The 17,924-nt window shown below is 48.8% G+C and overlaps 1 protein-coding gene across 2 annotated transcripts in view; it reads left to right on the top strand.

Annotated features, from left to right (window-relative positions):
* Positions 1-377: 377 nt before the first annotated feature.
* PFKP (phosphofructokinase, platelet) overlaps positions 378-17,924 on the top strand; it is a 63,421-nt gene continuing 45,874 nt past the window's right edge. The window contains exons 1-2 of one of the 2 annotated variants that reach the window (XM_080686372.1): positions 378-596; positions 11,502-11,575. In XM_080686372.1, coding sequence (XP_080542498.1) covers positions 482-596; positions 11,502-11,575 — 189 coding nt within the window. In that variant the 5' untranslated portion in view covers positions 378-481. The remainder of the gene's footprint in view (positions 597-11,501; positions 11,576-17,924) is intronic. The other variant, XM_080686373.1, reaches the window with a different exon arrangement.

Here is a 17,924-nt window from a genome sequence, read left to right as displayed (position 1 = left end):
CACCTGCGGTGCTACCAACCCCCCCTCCCCAACCTGCGATGCTCCACCCCGCTCGTGATGTCCCGTCCACCGGCTGCGAACCTGTAAGGTGGAGCTCCTACCGACCTGCAAGGCCCCCACAATTGCAATGATCCCGCCTACCTATGAAGCTCCTCCCATATGCGATACTCCCCCTCTCGAAAGGTCTCCACTCACACACCTGGGCTCTTTCCGCCTGCGAGGCTCCCGCACCTCCGAAGCCCGTCCACCAATGGTGCGCCCCGCCCCGCCCCACCCCGCCCTATCTGCATAGCGCCCTGCGGAGCCGTACGCCCCCCGCCCCGCGGCACCTCCTCCGCAGGCCCCGCCCCGTGTGCCCGCCCCTAGCTTCCGATTGGCGCGCTCGGAGTGGGCGGAGCGAGCGGTTCTGAGCAGTGGCACCGCGGGCGGGGTGCACTGGCTGCCTAGCACCCGGCCCAGCGCGGTCTCCGGCCTGTTCGCCATGGACCACGATGGTGTCCCCCCGACCCCCAGAGCTTCCTTCCGAAAGTTCCTGGAGCATCTCTCCGGAGCCGGCAAAGCCATCGGCGTGCTGACCAGCGGCGGGGATGCCCAAGGTGCGCTACCATCTCCCCGGGCCGGGGCAGAGGGGGACATTGGAGAGAAGGGATGGAGGTACCAGGGGGAACATGTGGAGACCCCGGGCAAGCGACAGGGGTACGGGAGAAGAGAGATGTGGGAGAGCAGCCCAGTGCCCGGGAACCACAGAGTACGTGCAGCCTCCAAGTCACTGCGGGGGCGCGAAGGGAAGGGTATGGCAGCCCAAGCCTTCATCCGGAAGATCAATTAATTTTCCACCTCCACGTTATTTTAAAAATTGAGACTGGCGACGGGGTCGTCTGGACCGCCCTTGTAGTTCATCTAAATCTGACTCGTAGGATGGGTCCGAAGGCCCCCTGAAGGTGGGTTACAGCGCGGCCACCTCCGATGCCAGGGCTCCCGCCCTGTGCCGTGGAGGAAACAGCGGGTACCCGCAGCGCGTCCTGAGGACTCACGCCCCTACGCGGCGCGGGCCGGGGGTGGGGGGGGGGAGTCCCCCGCTGCTGATTTCGGGACGCGTCCGGGGGCGCGGGGGTCCCCGACCGGGGTTGCTAGGCGTCCGGCACACTGTACATTTACACTGGGAGATTTTAAAAAGGGGTTTCCGCTGCTCTAATCTCCTTTCTCCTTCCGGCTCGTGACCAAACCGAAAACTAAAATGGGTCACTAGGCCTCCCCGCCAGCCTCTCTTTGGGGGAAGGATTAGGAAGCGGGGACTCCGGGACGTCACCAGCACCGAGCGCGGACTCCAGGCACCCCACCACGAGCGTGGAGGCGAATTTCGTGGAGATAAGGACAGGAGTCCGAGGCCCGTGGACGCACCAATAAAATATTTCAATATAATGGGGGAAGGAGTGACACGGCCACGCCCAGGCTGTCGCGCTGGGTGCACGTGGGGGCGCAGGGGTTCCCAGGGAGTGGGTTTTTCATATCTAGGCAAATCCCTGGGTGGCGCGAGCCAACCGCTAGGAAGTGGATGGGCGTTTTCCAGGCGGATGCGGACCTGGAGCCTTAAGGACCACGCAGGCGGAGACGCATCCGGTAGCTGGTGTTGTTTTTTTTTCCCTCCTCGCAAGCCCCCCAGATTATTTTAAAGACTGCGGCCTCGTTTCCACCTGTTTGGAGGCCACACACAAAGAGGAGGGAGGCTTGTGTTAGGATTCTGGCGTCCTAGCCTGTGCCCACCCTCCCCGCGACCTTCCCTTTGCCCTTGAGCCGGGCGTGGCTGGCTCGGGTGCTGCCGGTTGGCGCCCTTGGCGCGCGCGTACGTGATGCTTGGCCTGTCGCTGTCCCTGTGCCCTGCGCCCTTGGCCCTAGGCACCTGGCGCGCAGCATCCCCAGAGCGTCTGTCCCAGGCCAGACCCTCCCAGTCCTCTTGAACGTGTCTGTCGCAGCGTCAGTCGTCGCCCCCGCCCCACAGGCCCACGCCTTTGCCTCCCAGGGAAGCTGGGCTGTTCTTTTTTGATATCCTAGTACAATGACTCAGGTTATCAACATTCCAGAGAAAGAAAATGTTGTGATATAGCAGAGGCCAGGATTGAGGAAATGGCAGAGTGAAATCGAGGACATTGCCCACGTTACTTAAATGAACACCAGAAGATGTCGGGTCCTGGTGGGGCTGAGAGTGGCTTCCCTGTCAAAAGCACGTGTGTCTGCAGATGCTAGCACAAATGAGGAAGCATCTTAAATGAATGGCATCCTGCCCCTCCAAAGAGCATAAAACGTTGGCACAGGAAGGGGAACTGGCCTTTAAGCCTCCAGGCTTCAAGGTCAGCGTTTCAAGGTTATTTTATAATTAAGGTGCTATGTCTGTTGAAAAAAAAAAATATATATATATATATATATATATATATATATATATATATAATCATTCTTTTGAATCCTTGTCCAAAAATTGGCTTAACTACCTGGTAGTTGGCATATAGGCACTCAGGATAATGGTGCGATAGACAGAATCAGCATTTTCTCCGTTACTCATCCTGGCCCTGCCACCTGTGAGCAGTTATAAAAGAATTCTTTCAGTTAGTCCACACCTCTTCTCAATGAAAAGTATATTTTGAAAACAAAAATTCTAAGAGAAGGTTGTTTGGTTGGTGTCCTGTCAGGTTAGTAGGAGATGGCAGTTCTCACCTCAGTGGGTAGCATCCTCTTTGATGTCCTGATGCTCTCACCTGGCACATCGGGGCTGCCCTACATTCCTGACAACCCACCGTGGCCTTGGCGCTTGTATGCCTTCCCTCCCCCTTCCAGGCAGAGCTGTGGCTGTTGACTGTTTTTTCTTGGACTTCATGCAAAATGCCAGATGTCCTATTTTGAGTCCATGTTGGATCTGCCTGAGCGTTTGAGAGCATTTCTTTCTGAGAAAGCTCACGGGAGACATGCTCAGAGGGTCTGGTCTTGCCAGCAGCAGATTTACAGACCCTTAGTGTAGGTTATTCCCAGAGATATTTTTGGGCTGCCCACCATTTCACCACTTTATCTTGATTCTAAGTTAGATTAGTGTTGGATTTCCTCTGAGATAAAAGAATTTTGCTCATAGCTGTAAATCAAAAAGAGCATACTCATGCCTTCATTTCCTAGTAATGTTCTGATCAGATGTGGAGTTAGGGTAAAATTTTATGTTGAAGTGACTATAGCTTCTGTGTATTGGCACATTGTATATATTAAGAGTTGTACAGGTCTTATCTCCAGACCTAATTACATGGCTCCAAGACATATGTGTCTTCATTTTGGAGGTAGGGACAAAGACCCACAGTGAGATAATTGACTTAGCTAAGGTTATGTGGCTTTGAAATGGAAGTGGCAGGATTTAAGCTAAGTTTTACAAGATCTCAATCTAAATGCTTTCCAGGCCATGGTGCTCTGAAGGGAGCTTTCTCAGAAAATGCCTTTTTACAGTGACAGCAACCACTCTAAAATACAGTGAGAGTGGCTGAAGTGATATAACCCTTGATTCCAAAGTGATGAAATGCTTTTGATTCCCAATGGTATTTGCATTATATAATCTATTAAAAACACACACACACACGCCATAAACCCCCCATCTATATTCCTGACTCCCTAGCTCCACCCATTAGGGAAGAGTATTTCTAAAGCTAACTATTTTTTTTTTCCATTACTTGTGTTTCTTCTGTTGTCACAAGGAATCTGCAGACTTAAACTGATTTTTATTTTAACCTAAAATAAGTTCCACATTGCCAAATGGACAGACATAATCATGACTCAGTACCCACCCTCAAGCAAGATTGTGTCATACACCAAAAATGACTCATCATCTTAGATACCAACTGTGGGCTTCTGGAGGAGCTGGTAGGGCTGAGAGTTCTGAGCAATGGAGTGGACCCTAAGGGCAGAGTGAACACAAGGCTGAGTCCTTTTTTGCCCATGGCAGAGTAAATAGCACTCACATAAATCAAGTCTATGTACGTCTTCCCATTAATGGTAAGAATAGCTAACATTTAGTGACCATTGCTATGTGGCAGGTGCTAATGCTTCACGTTCTAACTCATCCTCAGTTGACACGTGAGCAAGGGAGCTTTGAGATGAACTGAGTGTACTTTGTACATCTCAGAAGTTTGAGATGTCATCTGCTAAGCAGTTAGGGATGCAGTGGAAATGGGGGCTAGGCACAGGTGCCATTCCCCAGGGCAATTCCCCAGTTCCTTTCTGGTGCCCAGCACAAGGGTTGGCAGCTCACTAAGAAGTGTGGACCAATTCCTTCCTCTAGGCATTCTAGCTGTTTTCTTTTCTCATGAAGTCATGTCAATTAACTAAATCTCTACTAATCCAAAGCACTCTTTCATCTCCTGAGTAATGTCTGGGGACAGTGAACGCGTGGAGATTTGCAGTCAGAAATGTGAGGTACTGTGGATAGGGCCCAGGCACCTAGTTGACCTACACTGAACGTGGATTTCTTGAACATTGCTTTGGGGCCCTGCTTGGGGGGTTCCTTCTGTGCTGGCCCTGAACTGTGCGGGCATTAGAGTTCAGTAAGATGCAAAGGGCAACTGAGAACAGTGGGCATCTCACTCTACACTCCAGCCCCTTACTATCCTGGAATTCTGTACATTCTGTCAGGGGATCTTTTTTTTTTTTTTTTTAAAAATATATATTTTTATTGATTTCAGAGAGGAAGAGAGAGGCAGAGAGACATAGACACATCAATGATGACAGAGAATCATTGATGGGCTGCCTTCTGCATGCCCCACACTGGGGATAGAGCCCACAACCCAGGCATATGGCCTGACAGGGAACCGAACCCATGACATGACCTCCTGGCTCCCAGGTCAATGCTCAACCACTGAGCCATGCCAGCCAGGCCTCGGGATCTTTTCTGTTTATAGTATGATAACTTAACAAAAGTGATTGGGTCTAGGAAGCAGAGTGTTAAAATGCTAGTGTTAACCTCATGTGTACTGTGGGAAGTCTGTGCAATTGCTTACACAGTAGTCTACAGATGCAAACACTGTTGTGTGACATTTTGTCATCTTCAAAAAGCATGTTTTCCCCCTTGTTTCAAACCTTTCATCAGGGAGAATTGGGGCCATTTGAATATGATGCACCCATCCATTGGGCTGTCAGAAGCAATTATAATTAGAGACATGAAGATAGGGCAAAGCCATTCTAAGGGCAGACATCAGAACACAGCATGGTCCATCCACTATGACTGTAATGTGCTGAGAAGGTGTCGGGATAAAGAACAGGTGACTATGTGTTAAGGAAGTAGTTGAGTCACTTTTCCAGTTACTCTTTTCACCCAGCTTGCTAGGGTGCTGTGTTTTTACTTGTTACAAAGTATCTGCCAGCAGGTCCCTTTATCCCATGTGTCTTCCCTGGGATACTTAGCATGTTGGGTATTACAATCCTGGTGTTGTCAGGAGGGAAGAGGCGGCCAAGCTGCTTTGGAGAGGTACCCGGAGCTTCTCTCTGCCAGCAATGTGACGGGGTCTTACATTTTTTCATTTGGAAAATGAAAGTGGAGTCACTCAACTCTTATCTCCTTCCTCCCCTCCCCCTTCCTGTTCCCCTTCTCAGTGAAAGGCTTAAGTCCACAGGAAGACTCCAAGGACAAGTAGAATGTGCAAAAGAGAAAGGCATGTCACTGCTCTGCCTCTGGCCCTGCTGCCCCGGAGTCCACAGCCTCCTCTCTGTCCTTGATGCGGCCTTGCCGAGGTGCAGACTGTGATTTAGAAGGTCTAGGGGAGGCCTGAGAATCCACTCCAGCTGCTGGTCCCCCTGGTCAGCTGAGGACCGGGCTTCAGTCCTGAGTCCACGGGGCATTTAGAAACCCAGGCAGCTCAGACTCCTCCAGCAGTTTTGTGCGATGGTTCTCTGACCAGGAGTTTGACTGGATTGTAATATAGGACCCTGTCTATAGAAAGGTGGAAACAAGTCATCAATTGGGTCAGAAGTTTCTCTTGCTTAGATCAGGGGTGGGGAACCTTTTTTCTGCCAAGGGCCATTTGGATATTTATAACATCATTCGTGGGACACACAAAATCATCTACTTAAAAATTAGCCTGCTATATTTGGTCAAACATTTACTTAACTCACCCGTAATGCCTTGGCCGGGCCAGACCACATGATTTCTCAGGCCTTATAGGGCCCATGGGCTGTACATTCCCCACCCCTGGCTTACATGATGTGGGGAAGGGTGCCCTGGGGTAACCCGTGCCGCCAATCCTCCCCATCTTTTCAGCTTTACTTTAACATCCCAGGTCTGTTTTCATTTAACTGTTCCAAGAATTAGCAATGGCCTCCCAGTGGTCGGCAAACTCATTAGTCAACAGAGCCAAATATCAACAGTACAACGATTGAAATTTCTTTTGAGAGCCAAATTTTTTAAACTTACACTTCTTCTAACACCACTTCTTCAAAATAGACTCGCCCAGGCCGCGGTATTTTGTGGTAGAGCCACACTCAAGGGGCCAAAGAGCCGCATGTGGCTCGCGAGCCGCAGTTTGCCGACCACGGTCCTAGGTGAAGGCAGACCTCGGCCCTCCTCTCGGGCAGTGGCTGTGTGACCTGGGGTCAGATGAACATGGGAAGGAGGCAGACCTGGGGGAAGCCCTGGTCCTTGGAGCTCCCAGGGCAGCCTGTGTCAGGGACCCTCCATCTGACCTGGGGCAGTGGCAGCAGGAGGCCGCCTGGGGAGGTGGCAGGGCAAGCCTGCAGGGGCTTTCAAGGAAGAGGTCAGAGCCAGATGGGCAAGGTTCCTGGGGAGCGGCAGGTGGGGAGGACTTTGGATTTAGTCTGTGTGACCCGGAAGCCACCTGGAGGCACTGGCTGCCTCTCATACGGGTGGTTTTATGGAGGTGGTGGGAGGGAGGGTGGGGGGGAGGGAAAAGGGGCCAAGTTTAGGATCTCAGGAGGAGCAGGATTGGGCCTTGGGTGGAGGGTTTCAGGGGTGGAGCAGGGCACCTGGCAGGTCCCCCTTCACATGGAGGAGGGGACCAAGGGGCATGGGATGGGTTTGTAAATGGAGGGTCTGGCTTCTGATTGGGCTCCCTGTGCAGCAGGAAGCAATGCAGAGTAGGGCGTGAATGGAGGTGGAGGCAGATAGGGTTGGTCAAAGGACATTATTTACAGCAGTGCTTATCTGCTTACCAAGGGGGAACAGCCACAGGAGACAGACCACAAAGGGTAGTGGAGTGGAATAGTCTCGCCTTTCAGGAGGAGCTCTGTGCTAATGCATGTGGCAGGACTGACACAGAACTTGCGGCTGAAGGGCAGGTTGGAGCCCCTGCGCAGTGGAAATGAGGCTTGGGCAGGGGCCCCTGTTCTATGTGTGACTCACCACATTAAACAAGAAGCAGAAGAAGCAGGTGACATTAATTTTAAATGTATATTTATGCAACCCAATATTTCCATTCAGAGTCCACGTAAAGAGTATTTAGATAGCTCACCTTATTGTTTCCCATGCTGAGCCTTTGACATTCAGGCTCACTCCACAGCGAGGTTCTGGCACAATGTGCGCCTGTTTAGAGGGTCCCTGATGACTGTTTACGTTGGAATAACACGGGGGGAGTGCTGGCCGTGGTCTCCCATCTGCAGCGGAGGCTGGGACGCAGCACGGCAGGCACGCTTCCCCCACCGCTTGCCAGGCCTGGAGCTGCTTTTCCAGATGTCCGCTTGGCTGCCTCCCTCACTTCTCTGATTCCCCGAAACAGCACTTCTCCTGGAGGCCGGAGGCCACACTAGCTCCTGGTGGACAGTTGCAGCCCCTCTCTGCACCCCACACTCCAGTCCCCAGCCCTGCTCTGCATTTTATTCTTCCCCTGACCCCCTTCCACCGGGGGCGTCATGTGTTTATCCTGTTATTGTTAGCAGCCAGGACCAGCCCCACCAGGCCAGGAGCTTCTCTCAATTTCTCAATGACATAGGCAGCAGTGCCTGGCCCATAGAAGACACCCCTTGCATCTTGGGTGCACGGATGGATGGATGGACGGATGGATGGATGGATGGATGGATGGATGGATGGAAACTCCCCTAGGAATTTATCTAAGTTTTCTGCAGACTTTGAACACAAGACCCCGCAATTGGGATCGTCCATGAATCAGAGACACTCCCAACTTGGTAACTTTGATACGTGGGGGAACTAACATCGTTACACAGTTCTCCTTAGGATTTTTTTCCTGTCAATCCCTAAATCGTTAAAGGGGGGAACCTTTATGGAGAACTCTAGTAGCAAGTGCAAGTTAAGGTGTGTTTTAAGTTTGTTTTCTAACATATCCCACACTTTTGCTTTGGTATAAAGATGAAAACCATGTGAATTCAGGAAGAAACCAGTAAGAGGGCTGAGCAATCTGACTTTATTTTTCAAAAAGGAAATTAAAGATCAAAATGAATTGGGAGAGGGTTATAAGTACTGAGAAATAAGCAGGGAACATGGCTAAATGGGATCCGTAAGGAGGTTTCTCATACTCTTCAGATCACATAGGAAATGAAAGAATGAATCCCAGTTATTTTATCAGGATCAACACATTCCTTGTTTCTTACAAATTACTCAAAGTTTGCATTTCACCAGAACAGAATCTTAGGAAGCATTTGGAAACCTGGAGTCCACCCCACTCCCTGATTCAAGGAAGAAATCACTTAGTGACTAGCTTACCTGCATGATGATTTAGCAAGAAGCTATTAATAGGTAACGTCAAGAATAACCAATGGACACAGATAGTAGGGGGGTGAGGGCATGTGCTGGGGGCGGGAGCGGGCGGGGAGAGTTCATTGGGGGAAAAAGGAGACATATGTAATACTTTCAACAATAATTTAAATTAAAAAAAGAAAGAAAACAATCTAACAATCTACTCTTTCTATTGTATCTAAAGTAATTACCACACACTCCCCACTTAACTCCTCCCTAATTTTTTTCAAACTTTATTTTTGGTTCCCATCACAGTTTTGTACATCCCCTGAGGACTGGGGTTTAAATTTTTGCAAATGAGGAGGACATTACTTTCCAAATATTAAGATTCTTACTCAGTGGCAGGATTGCATTGTCCCATGGAAATTACTGTTGAAAGTTGTTTTAATTCCCAGGTCTGGCTACCAAAACCAAAACAAAAGCAGAATGAATGGACCTGACTGTGTGGAGCTGTTACTGAAAAAGCAGTCTGAGCGCAGAGTGAAAGCCCCGAACTGCCTGTTCGGAGTGGATGACAGCTGAGCCCCAGGACACTGCTCTGCAAAACAGTGAAACCAGAACCTGGCCCTGCTCACCCAGCAGACTGCCAGATCCCAGTGCAGGGGCCTGTGTCTGGATGCCGGCCATGTGTGTGAGAGGCCACCGGTGAAAACTGGCTTTTTCTGTGTTCCTTGGTGTTTGTCCTCCAGGGTGCTCCTCGGAAGGCAGCCACCTGTAGGGCCCAGCCCCTGCAGCAGTTTGGGTCCCAGCTGTGCACCCAGTTGGAAAGGAGAGCTGGCTAACTGAGTAGGCCTCACCCCAAACAACAAATCCGGAAGCACAGTTTTTTCTTAAAGTTCCCTTTGGTGATTCTAACGCACAGCCATTGCCCTAGGGGGGAATTAGGTCATATTTTAAGATAAAATAAAATGAAGACCAAGGTTTACCAGCTTCGCTTCGCCATTTATTAATTTTGCTCATGTGGCTATCAGTTCATCTGCTCAGAGCCCAACCTCCCTGTCTCCCCAGGAGCACCCAGGCCCCTGAGGCTGCCTTGTGCCTCAGCCCAGGTGCTGGGGCACTAAGCTCCGTTTTTCCTGCTCTGAGCAGAGGACGCCCCTCAGGTCCAATCAGGAGGCTGCTAGCTCCCAGCTGGGGGAAAGGCCAGCTGGTTTCACTAAATCACAGGACCTAGGGAGTGAATAAAGCCTGTGAGGCTGGGTCCTACTGCTCAGAGCGTAGTTCACCTCCTGGGAGCTTGGGGAGAGGGCGGTGTCAGGGTCCTCCCCTGCCTGGGAAACCCCGGGGCCTGGGAGCCCCCACCTGGGGCCGCTGCAGGCGGAGGGGTGACAGGCCATTTCTCCATGAGCACAGCTTCACCCCAAGAGGCAGGGGGAGACTGAAGCCAAGGAGTTGACACTGAAAATTGTTCAGACCGTGTAGGACAGAGGTCAGCGTTGGGCAGGCTTTTATTGCACAGGGATCTCCTGGGCTCACCTCTGGATCACGTCCCCCTTGTCACAGTTTCACTCCTGCCATTTCTTACCCACTTCTAAAACCCCCAATTTGTCTGTCGTTCTTTATCCTGCCTGTATGAAGGTCTCTCTACCTCCTTCCTTCCCCCTTGAGGAAGGGGGTAGGGGTGTCAACCTTGGGAATCTCCTCCGAGACAAAGCATTGGTGTGGTGTAGCATTGGGTGGTTAATTTGCCAGTGACAGTGGCCACAGCAGAATACAGGCCTAGACTCAGGAAGCCTGTTGGGAGGGACCCTGAGGGCTTGTTTATCCGGTCAGGTCTGAGGGTTGAGGAGGCTCCATGCACACCTGACCCTGTGAGCAGGGAGATGTGAGCCTCAGCACGTAGGTGCCATAAACCTACACAGGTGTGAGCTGGGGGCGGGGCATCTTTTTCCTGTCCCAGGTTTATCTTGATCAGGTGTTATTTATAGAAGTAGAGGCCTGGTGCATTAAATTTGTGCACTGGGGGGGAGGTCCTTCACCCTCTCACAGTCTGGGAGCCCTCGGGGGATGTCTGACTGATGGCTGCAGGGAGTGGGCCTAAGCTGGCAGTCAGACATCCTTAGCGCGGCTGCGGAAGCAGGAGAGGCTTCCGCCAACGCTGCTGTGCTTGCCAGCCATGAGCCCGGCTTCTGGCTGAGCGGCGCTCCCCCTGTGGGAGTGCACTGACCACCACGGGGCAACTCCTGCATTGAGCGTCTGCCCCCTTGTGGTCAGTGCACATCATAGTGACCAGTCGTTCCACTGTTTGGTCAATTTGCATATTAGCCTTTTATTATATAGGATATTGTTTTAATATTTCTTTTCATAAAATGGCATGACTTGTTTTGTATTTAAAGCCACTGATGAAATTTTTTTTACGCTGGTGATGAAATTGTCTATTTTTCACCTCCTCCTCAAATCCCAGACTGCTGGTCCTTTTCAGTACTATTTTCTTTGAATTTGGCAAACTATTAATAAACACCTGTCCCTTGTGTTGTTTTGTAACTGGAACGAGTTGCCTGCAGGTTTGTAGGGAATCAAGGCAGCTGGTGGCTGAGCAGAGCTACTCTAATTAAACGTGTGCCAGGAGCTTCTCCAAGGACGTAAGGACGTTCGTCTGTGGATGAGCTCACAAATGCCCAGCCCTCTGCTCTGCGTTTCCCCAAGATCCTGATGCTATCCCAGATGCAGGGTGTCAGGCCCATCTTTCATCCAGGAGCCTTCTGAGAGGTCACGTTTCCCTGTGGTCGCGGCCAGTGCATGCCTGTCTCTCCTCTAACTGCTGTCCTGTCCTTGCCAGGTATGAATGCCGCTGTCCGTGCCGTCGTGCGCATGGGGATCTACACGGGGGCCAAGGTGTACTTCATCTATGAGGTCAGTGTCCCACGGCAGTCCTGCTTTCTCTGGCCCCCAGGTATCTGTGCCTTGCACTCCCCCAGAGCTCTCACAACTGCTGGGGTCGGGCCCTGCTGACTGAAACCAGGGTCAGCGGTGACTGCATGCTCGGGGCCAGCAGGGGAGCCCAGTCTCACCAGAGCTTACCCGGGAGGATGTGCTGCCTGGTCCAATGTGCCTCTGTGAGATCTGTGTTGGGGAGCAAGGGGTGGAAGGATTTGAGATGGGCACGAAATTCCATTTTGATGTCAACTGGTCTTGCAAGATTAATGATCTCAAACTGGTTGTATCTGTAGCTCTAATTCCTTAATAGAAGTGATATATATAGAGTCACTTAAAATGGGATTGAATTCGAATAAACATTAAGATAATTGGGTAAAACGACCTCTTTGAGCTTTTCATCCTTAACATAAAGCCCAGTTCCTACTGTTTATCTGTTTTCTTCAAACGGAGGCCTTTAAAATCCAGCAGCAGTCCTGGCCATGTAGAGGTGGGTGGTGTTTGGGTAGAATGTGCCAATATAGTTTGGAGCACATGATTTATTTCAAAAATTACTAGGAAAACTATCATTTATGTTTAGGTTTTAAATTTATAAAACATAATCCTATCTAAAAAACAGTGATATGCAAATTGACCATCACTCCAACACACAAGATGGCTGCCCCATGTGGACACAAGATGACTGCCACAAGATGGCCAGCAGGGGAGGGCAGTTGGGAGGGCAGTTGGGATGGCCTGCAAGGGAGGGCAGTTGTGGGCGATCAGGCCAGTAGGGGAGGGCAGTTGGGAGGGACCAGGCCTTCAAGGGAGGGAAGTTGGGAGTGACTGAACCTGTAGGGGAGAGCAATTGGGGGTGACCAGGCCTGCAGGGGAGGGCAGTTAGGGACAATCAGGCTGGCAGGGGAGCAGTTAGGCATCAATCAGGCTGGCAGGGGAGTGGTTAGGGGGTGATCAGGCTGGCAGGCAGAAGTGGTTAGGGGCAATCAGGAAGGCAGGCAGGCAAGCAGTTGGGAGCCAGCTGTCCTGGATTGTGAGAGGGATGTCTGACTGCCCATTTAGGCCCGATCCTACCGGAATCGGGCCTAAATGGGTAGTCAGACATCCCTCGAGGGGTCCCAGGTTGGAGACGGTGCAGGCTGGGCTGAGGGACACACACCCCTGTGCACGAATTTTGTGCACCGGGCCCCTAGTAAAGCTTATAAAAAGGAAAGAAGAGAATATATTTTTAAATAACTTAATTCCTTCAGTATCACTGCTAGTGTTTTATGCTGATTCTTCCCAGTGTTATATATGGAAGAGACTGGGAGGAAATATGTACATAACTAAAATTACAGCAAAGGTATTTTGTATAGTACATTTTCTACCTACCATTACATTTTGATGGTTTTCTATATGCCATGTACATCCCACAACTATTGCTTTAAATGCCAATACAATATTCTATCACGTTGATGTCTCAACATTTACCTGGCCCTTTGTTTACTGGGTCGTTCCTTTTCCAACCACTGGACATTTAGGTCCCTGACCATTCTCAACTATCATAACATAGCAAGATCCATATTAATATGTGAGGCTCTTCTATGCTTTGTATTATTATTGTGATCCCAAGGCACTGACTGAATTGGAAGACACAGCCCTTATACTGGGTCCCGATGTGTCTCACCAGTAATTTCTGAAACTTGTTCCAGCCCACTCAGCACCCCCATGCGACCTCCAAAAGTGGTACCAAATCCACTGGTTCTGTGTGTGTGGCCCTCCTCCAACTTACTGGAGTGGCTGTGTACTAAAGTCCTTTTCTCCTTTTGTGATGTGACTCCTGTGGTCTCTGCTCATTGGTCTGAATAACCGTTTGTTTATTGTTTGCTCCAAAGATGTTTCCTCCCACGCTTTGGTTTGCTTTTCTACATTGTGGTTCTATGGGTTCAGGGTTGTGTTAAAATGGTGGGTCCCATCAAAGCAGTCCCAGACTATTGTTCTGTCATTTTCCATTTGGATGTGTTGAGGGTCAAATTGCCCTTGTGGATGTCCATCCAGGCCCTGGCTGGGTAGCCGCTGTCTCCTGTTCATTGATGTGGAATGAGCACATGAGGCACAGGGCCACGGGCATCACGTTGCTGGCTCCCCTCCCTTTGATGTTTGAGTTTGCACTCAGATGACTGTTCTGCTCCTGCTGAGGAGTGTGCATGCATGTGCCCAGCTTCCTCTGCTCTTTTATTTTGTTTTGGGGGAGGAGAGGACATTGCATTCTGCCTTTGAACTGGAGAGAAGAGTCCACACCTCCCTGATGGCAATTCCTAACATGTGAACGTGGCTTTAAAAATCTCTTGGGGATTTGCACACCCTCAGGCCAGTTTCTGTCATGATTAACAGAATGTTTTCAGCTTTGCTGAAGACAAATTTACTTAGACTTGTGGTGTACAGCATGCTCCCCCGGAAACCTTTGATTGCACTGGCTGCTGCCGCTTCAGGGTTTGTGGCCCTCTCCAGTGATGCTGCGGCCGGGATGAGCTGGAGATCCCTCCCCACAGGACGCACATGGTCTTCATGATGACTTTGCGGTGTGTGCGGGGAAGGGAAGGAAGTCATTCTAGTTATTTTATGGTTAAAAGAACTGACTTGTCCTCCTGGACAGTTTACTTTCTGTGTTACTGTTCATCATAGCAGGGCTGGGAAGAGCTCAGATCCCACATCAACCCTCCCCCCCAAAAAAAATTCTGGAGACTTTTTTTATGTTTTTGTTGATTTCAGGGAGGAAGAGGGAGACAGGGATAGAAATATCAATGATGAGAGAGTCATTTATTGGCTGCCTCCTGCATGCCCCCTACTAGGGACTTAACCTGCAACCCCAGATTGTGCCCTGACCAAGAATCAACCACTGAGCAACACCGGCCTGGCTGGAGACACTTTGATGTCCTATTACAAAGGGTGGAGGCCAGGGATGCTGCACAACATTCCACAATGCACAGGACAGCCCCCCAACAAAGAATTATCTTGCCTAAATGTCAGTAATGCTGAGGTCCAGAAACCTGCATTAAACCAAAGGCCAAATCTGTATTGGTTGGTTTGAATGTTGGTAATTTGATGGGGCTAGAGCTGTTGGCTGTGTGCCTGTCCAATGTTTGGGTACTGAACCTGACTGTCAGATTTTAAGAGTTTTGTTGGGTGTGATTTATTTTTAATTAAATTTTTTTTCAATCATAATTGACATAAAATATTATATTAGTTTCAGGTGTACAACATAGTGGTTAGACATTTATATAACTTAAAAATGATCACCCTGGTAAACCTATTACAAACTGACACGATACATAGTTATTGCAATATTATTCCCTGTGCTGTACATGACATCTCCATTCCATTTTTATAATTGGCAATTTGTACTTCTTAATCTCTTCATCTTTTTCACCCATCTCCCAGCCTTCCTCCTATCCCACAAAACAATCAAAATGTTCTCTGTATCTATGAGTTTGTTTTTGTTTAGCTTGTTCACTTATTTTGTTTTTTAGATTCCACATGTAAGTCAAATCATATGGTATTTGTCTTTCTCTGTCTGACTTATTTCACTTAGCATCATACCCTTTAGGTCCATCCATGTTGTCACAAATGACAAGATGCCAGTCTTTTTATGGTTGAGTAATATTCCATTGTATATGTACTAGAGGCCCGGTGCACAGATTCATGCATGGATGGGATCCCTCATCCTGGCCTGTGCCCTCTTGCAACCCAGGACACCTCAGGGGATGTTGGACTTCCGGTTTCGGGCGATCCCTGCCAGGCCTGCAGGGGTTGGGTGAAACCTGCAGTCCGACATCCCCCAAGGGATGCAGCAGTGCCAAAGCAGCAGGCGGCTGGGGAGGAGCCCTAGCCAGGGCTGGGCGCTGTGCTGCTGCCACTCATCCCGGCCCTGCTGCTCCTGCCATTTCCGCTTGGTAGTGCTGCCACGGAGGCGGGAGAGGCTCCCGCTGCTGCAGCTGTGCTCACTAGCAGTAAGCCCAACTTCTGGCTCAGTGGCACTCCTGCTGTGGGAGTGCACTGACCACTAGGGGCCAGCTCCTCCATTGAGCGTCTGCCCCCTGGTGGTCAGTGCATGTCATAGTGACTGGTCGACTGGTTGTTCCGGCCATTTGGTCATAATGGTCGCTTAGGTCGCTTAGGCTTTTATATATATATAGATACCACAACTTTTTAATTTTTATTTATGTTTATTTTTTATTGAATTTTTGGGGTGACTGATTAATAAAATTATATAGGTTTCAGATGGGCAATTCTATAACACATCATCTGTGTATTGTATTTTGTGTTCACCACCCCAAGTCAAGTTTTCTTCCACCATCATTTATTCCCCCGTACCACATCTTTCTTATCCATTTCTCTATCAATGGGCACTTAGGTTCCTTCTATATCTTGGCTATTGTAAATAATGCTACAACTGAACATAGGAGTGCATATGTCTTTTTGGGTTAGTGTTTTGGGTTTCTTCAGTTGAATACCCAGAAGTGGAATTGTTGGATAATATGGTAGTTCTATATTTAACTTTTTGAGGAACCTCCCTACTGTTTTCCATAGTGATTGCACCAATTTACATTCCCAATAGTGCACAAGGGTTCCCTTCTCTTCCCATCCTCATCAGCACTTGTTGGTTTATTAGTGACTAGAGGTCTGATGCATGAAATTCGTGCTAGAGTAGGCCTTCCTTCCCCCGGCTGCTGGCACCGACCTCCCTCTGGCACCCGGGACTCGGTCTTCCCTCTGGCTGCCGGCAGGCACCTGGGACCCAGGCTTCCCTCGCATCCCCAGCTTCATCCGGAAGGACGTCTGGTCTAATTAGCATATTATGCTTTTATTATTGTAGATAGCCATTCTGAAGGTGTTAGGTAGTATGTCATTGTAGTTTTGATTTGCATTTTTCTGATGATTAGTGATGTTGAGCATCTTGTCATGGCTCTTGGTCATCTGTATGTCCTCTTTGAAGAAGTGTCTATTCAGGTCTTCTGCCCATTTCCTAATTTTATTGTTTGTGTTTTGGGTGTTACATTATATGAATTCCGTATATATTTTGAATATTAGCCCCTTATCAGATGTATCACTGGTGAATATCTTCTTCCATTTAGTAGGTTATCTTTTCATTTTGTTGATGATTTCCTTTGCTCTGCAAAAATTTTATAATCTCATTTATTTATTTCTCTTGTTTTCTTTGCCTGGGGAGACATATGCAAAAAATATTGCTAAGAGCAATGTCAAAGAGTTTACTGCCTTTATTTTCATCTAGGATATTTTTGTCTAGGAGTTTTATGGTTTTGGGTCTTACATTTAAGTTAATACGTTTTGAGTTTATAACAATAAGCATAACTATAATGGTGTAAGAAAGAAGTCTGTTTCATTTTTTGCATGTATCTGTCTAATTTTCCCAATATTGCTTTGTTGTTGTTAATCCTCACCTGAGGATATTTTTCTATTAATGTTTTTAGAGAGAGTGAAAGGGAGGGGAAGACATAGAGAGAGAGAAGCAATGGATGTGAGAGAGATACATCAATTTGTTGCCTCCTGCAACGTGCTCCCACTGGGGTGAGGATAGAGCCTGCAACTGGGGTACGTGCCCTTGACCGGAATTGAACCTGACCCTCTAACCACTCAGCCAAACCAGCTAGGGCCCAACATTATTTATTGACGAGATTGTCTTTACCTCATTGTGCAGACTTGCCTTCTTTGTCATGATTAATTGACCACATAGGTGTGGGTTTATTTATGGGCTCTCTATTCTGCTCCTTTGATCTGAATGTCTGTTTTTATGCCAGTATTCTTTGCATTATTTTTTTTTAATAATTCTTTTTTGCTGAAAGTATTACATATGTCCCCTTTTTTCCTCCATTGACCCCCTCCAGACCATCCCTCTGCTCCTGGCCTTCATCACCCTGTTGTCTGTGTCCATGGGTTATACATATATGCATACAAGGTCTTTGGTTGATTACCTGCCAGCCACCCACCCTCCCATGCGTTCCTTCTGAGATTCCACACTCTGTTCCACGCTTCCATGTCTCTGGATCCACTCTGTTCATCAGTTAATTTTGTTACTTAGATTCCACATAAGACTGTGATCATGTGATACTTGTCTTTCTCTGGCTTATTTCACTTAGCATGGTACTCTCCAGGTCCCTCCATGCTGTCTCAAAGGGTAAGAGATTATTCTTTTTTTAACGCTGCATAGTATTCCATGGTATAAATGTACCACAGCTTTTTTATCCACTCATCCACTGATGTGCTGTTTCCAGATCTTAACTATTGTAAATTGTGCTGCTATGAACATAGGGGTGCATACATTCTTTCTGTT

This window comes from Plecotus auritus, assembly GCF_963455305.1.
Source record: "Plecotus auritus genome assembly, chromosome: 1".
Taxonomy (NCBI): Eukaryota; Metazoa; Chordata; class Mammalia; order Chiroptera; family Vespertilionidae; genus Plecotus; species Plecotus auritus.
Note: the sequence above shows the minus strand (reverse complement) of the source record. Positions and strands in the feature narration are given on the sequence as shown.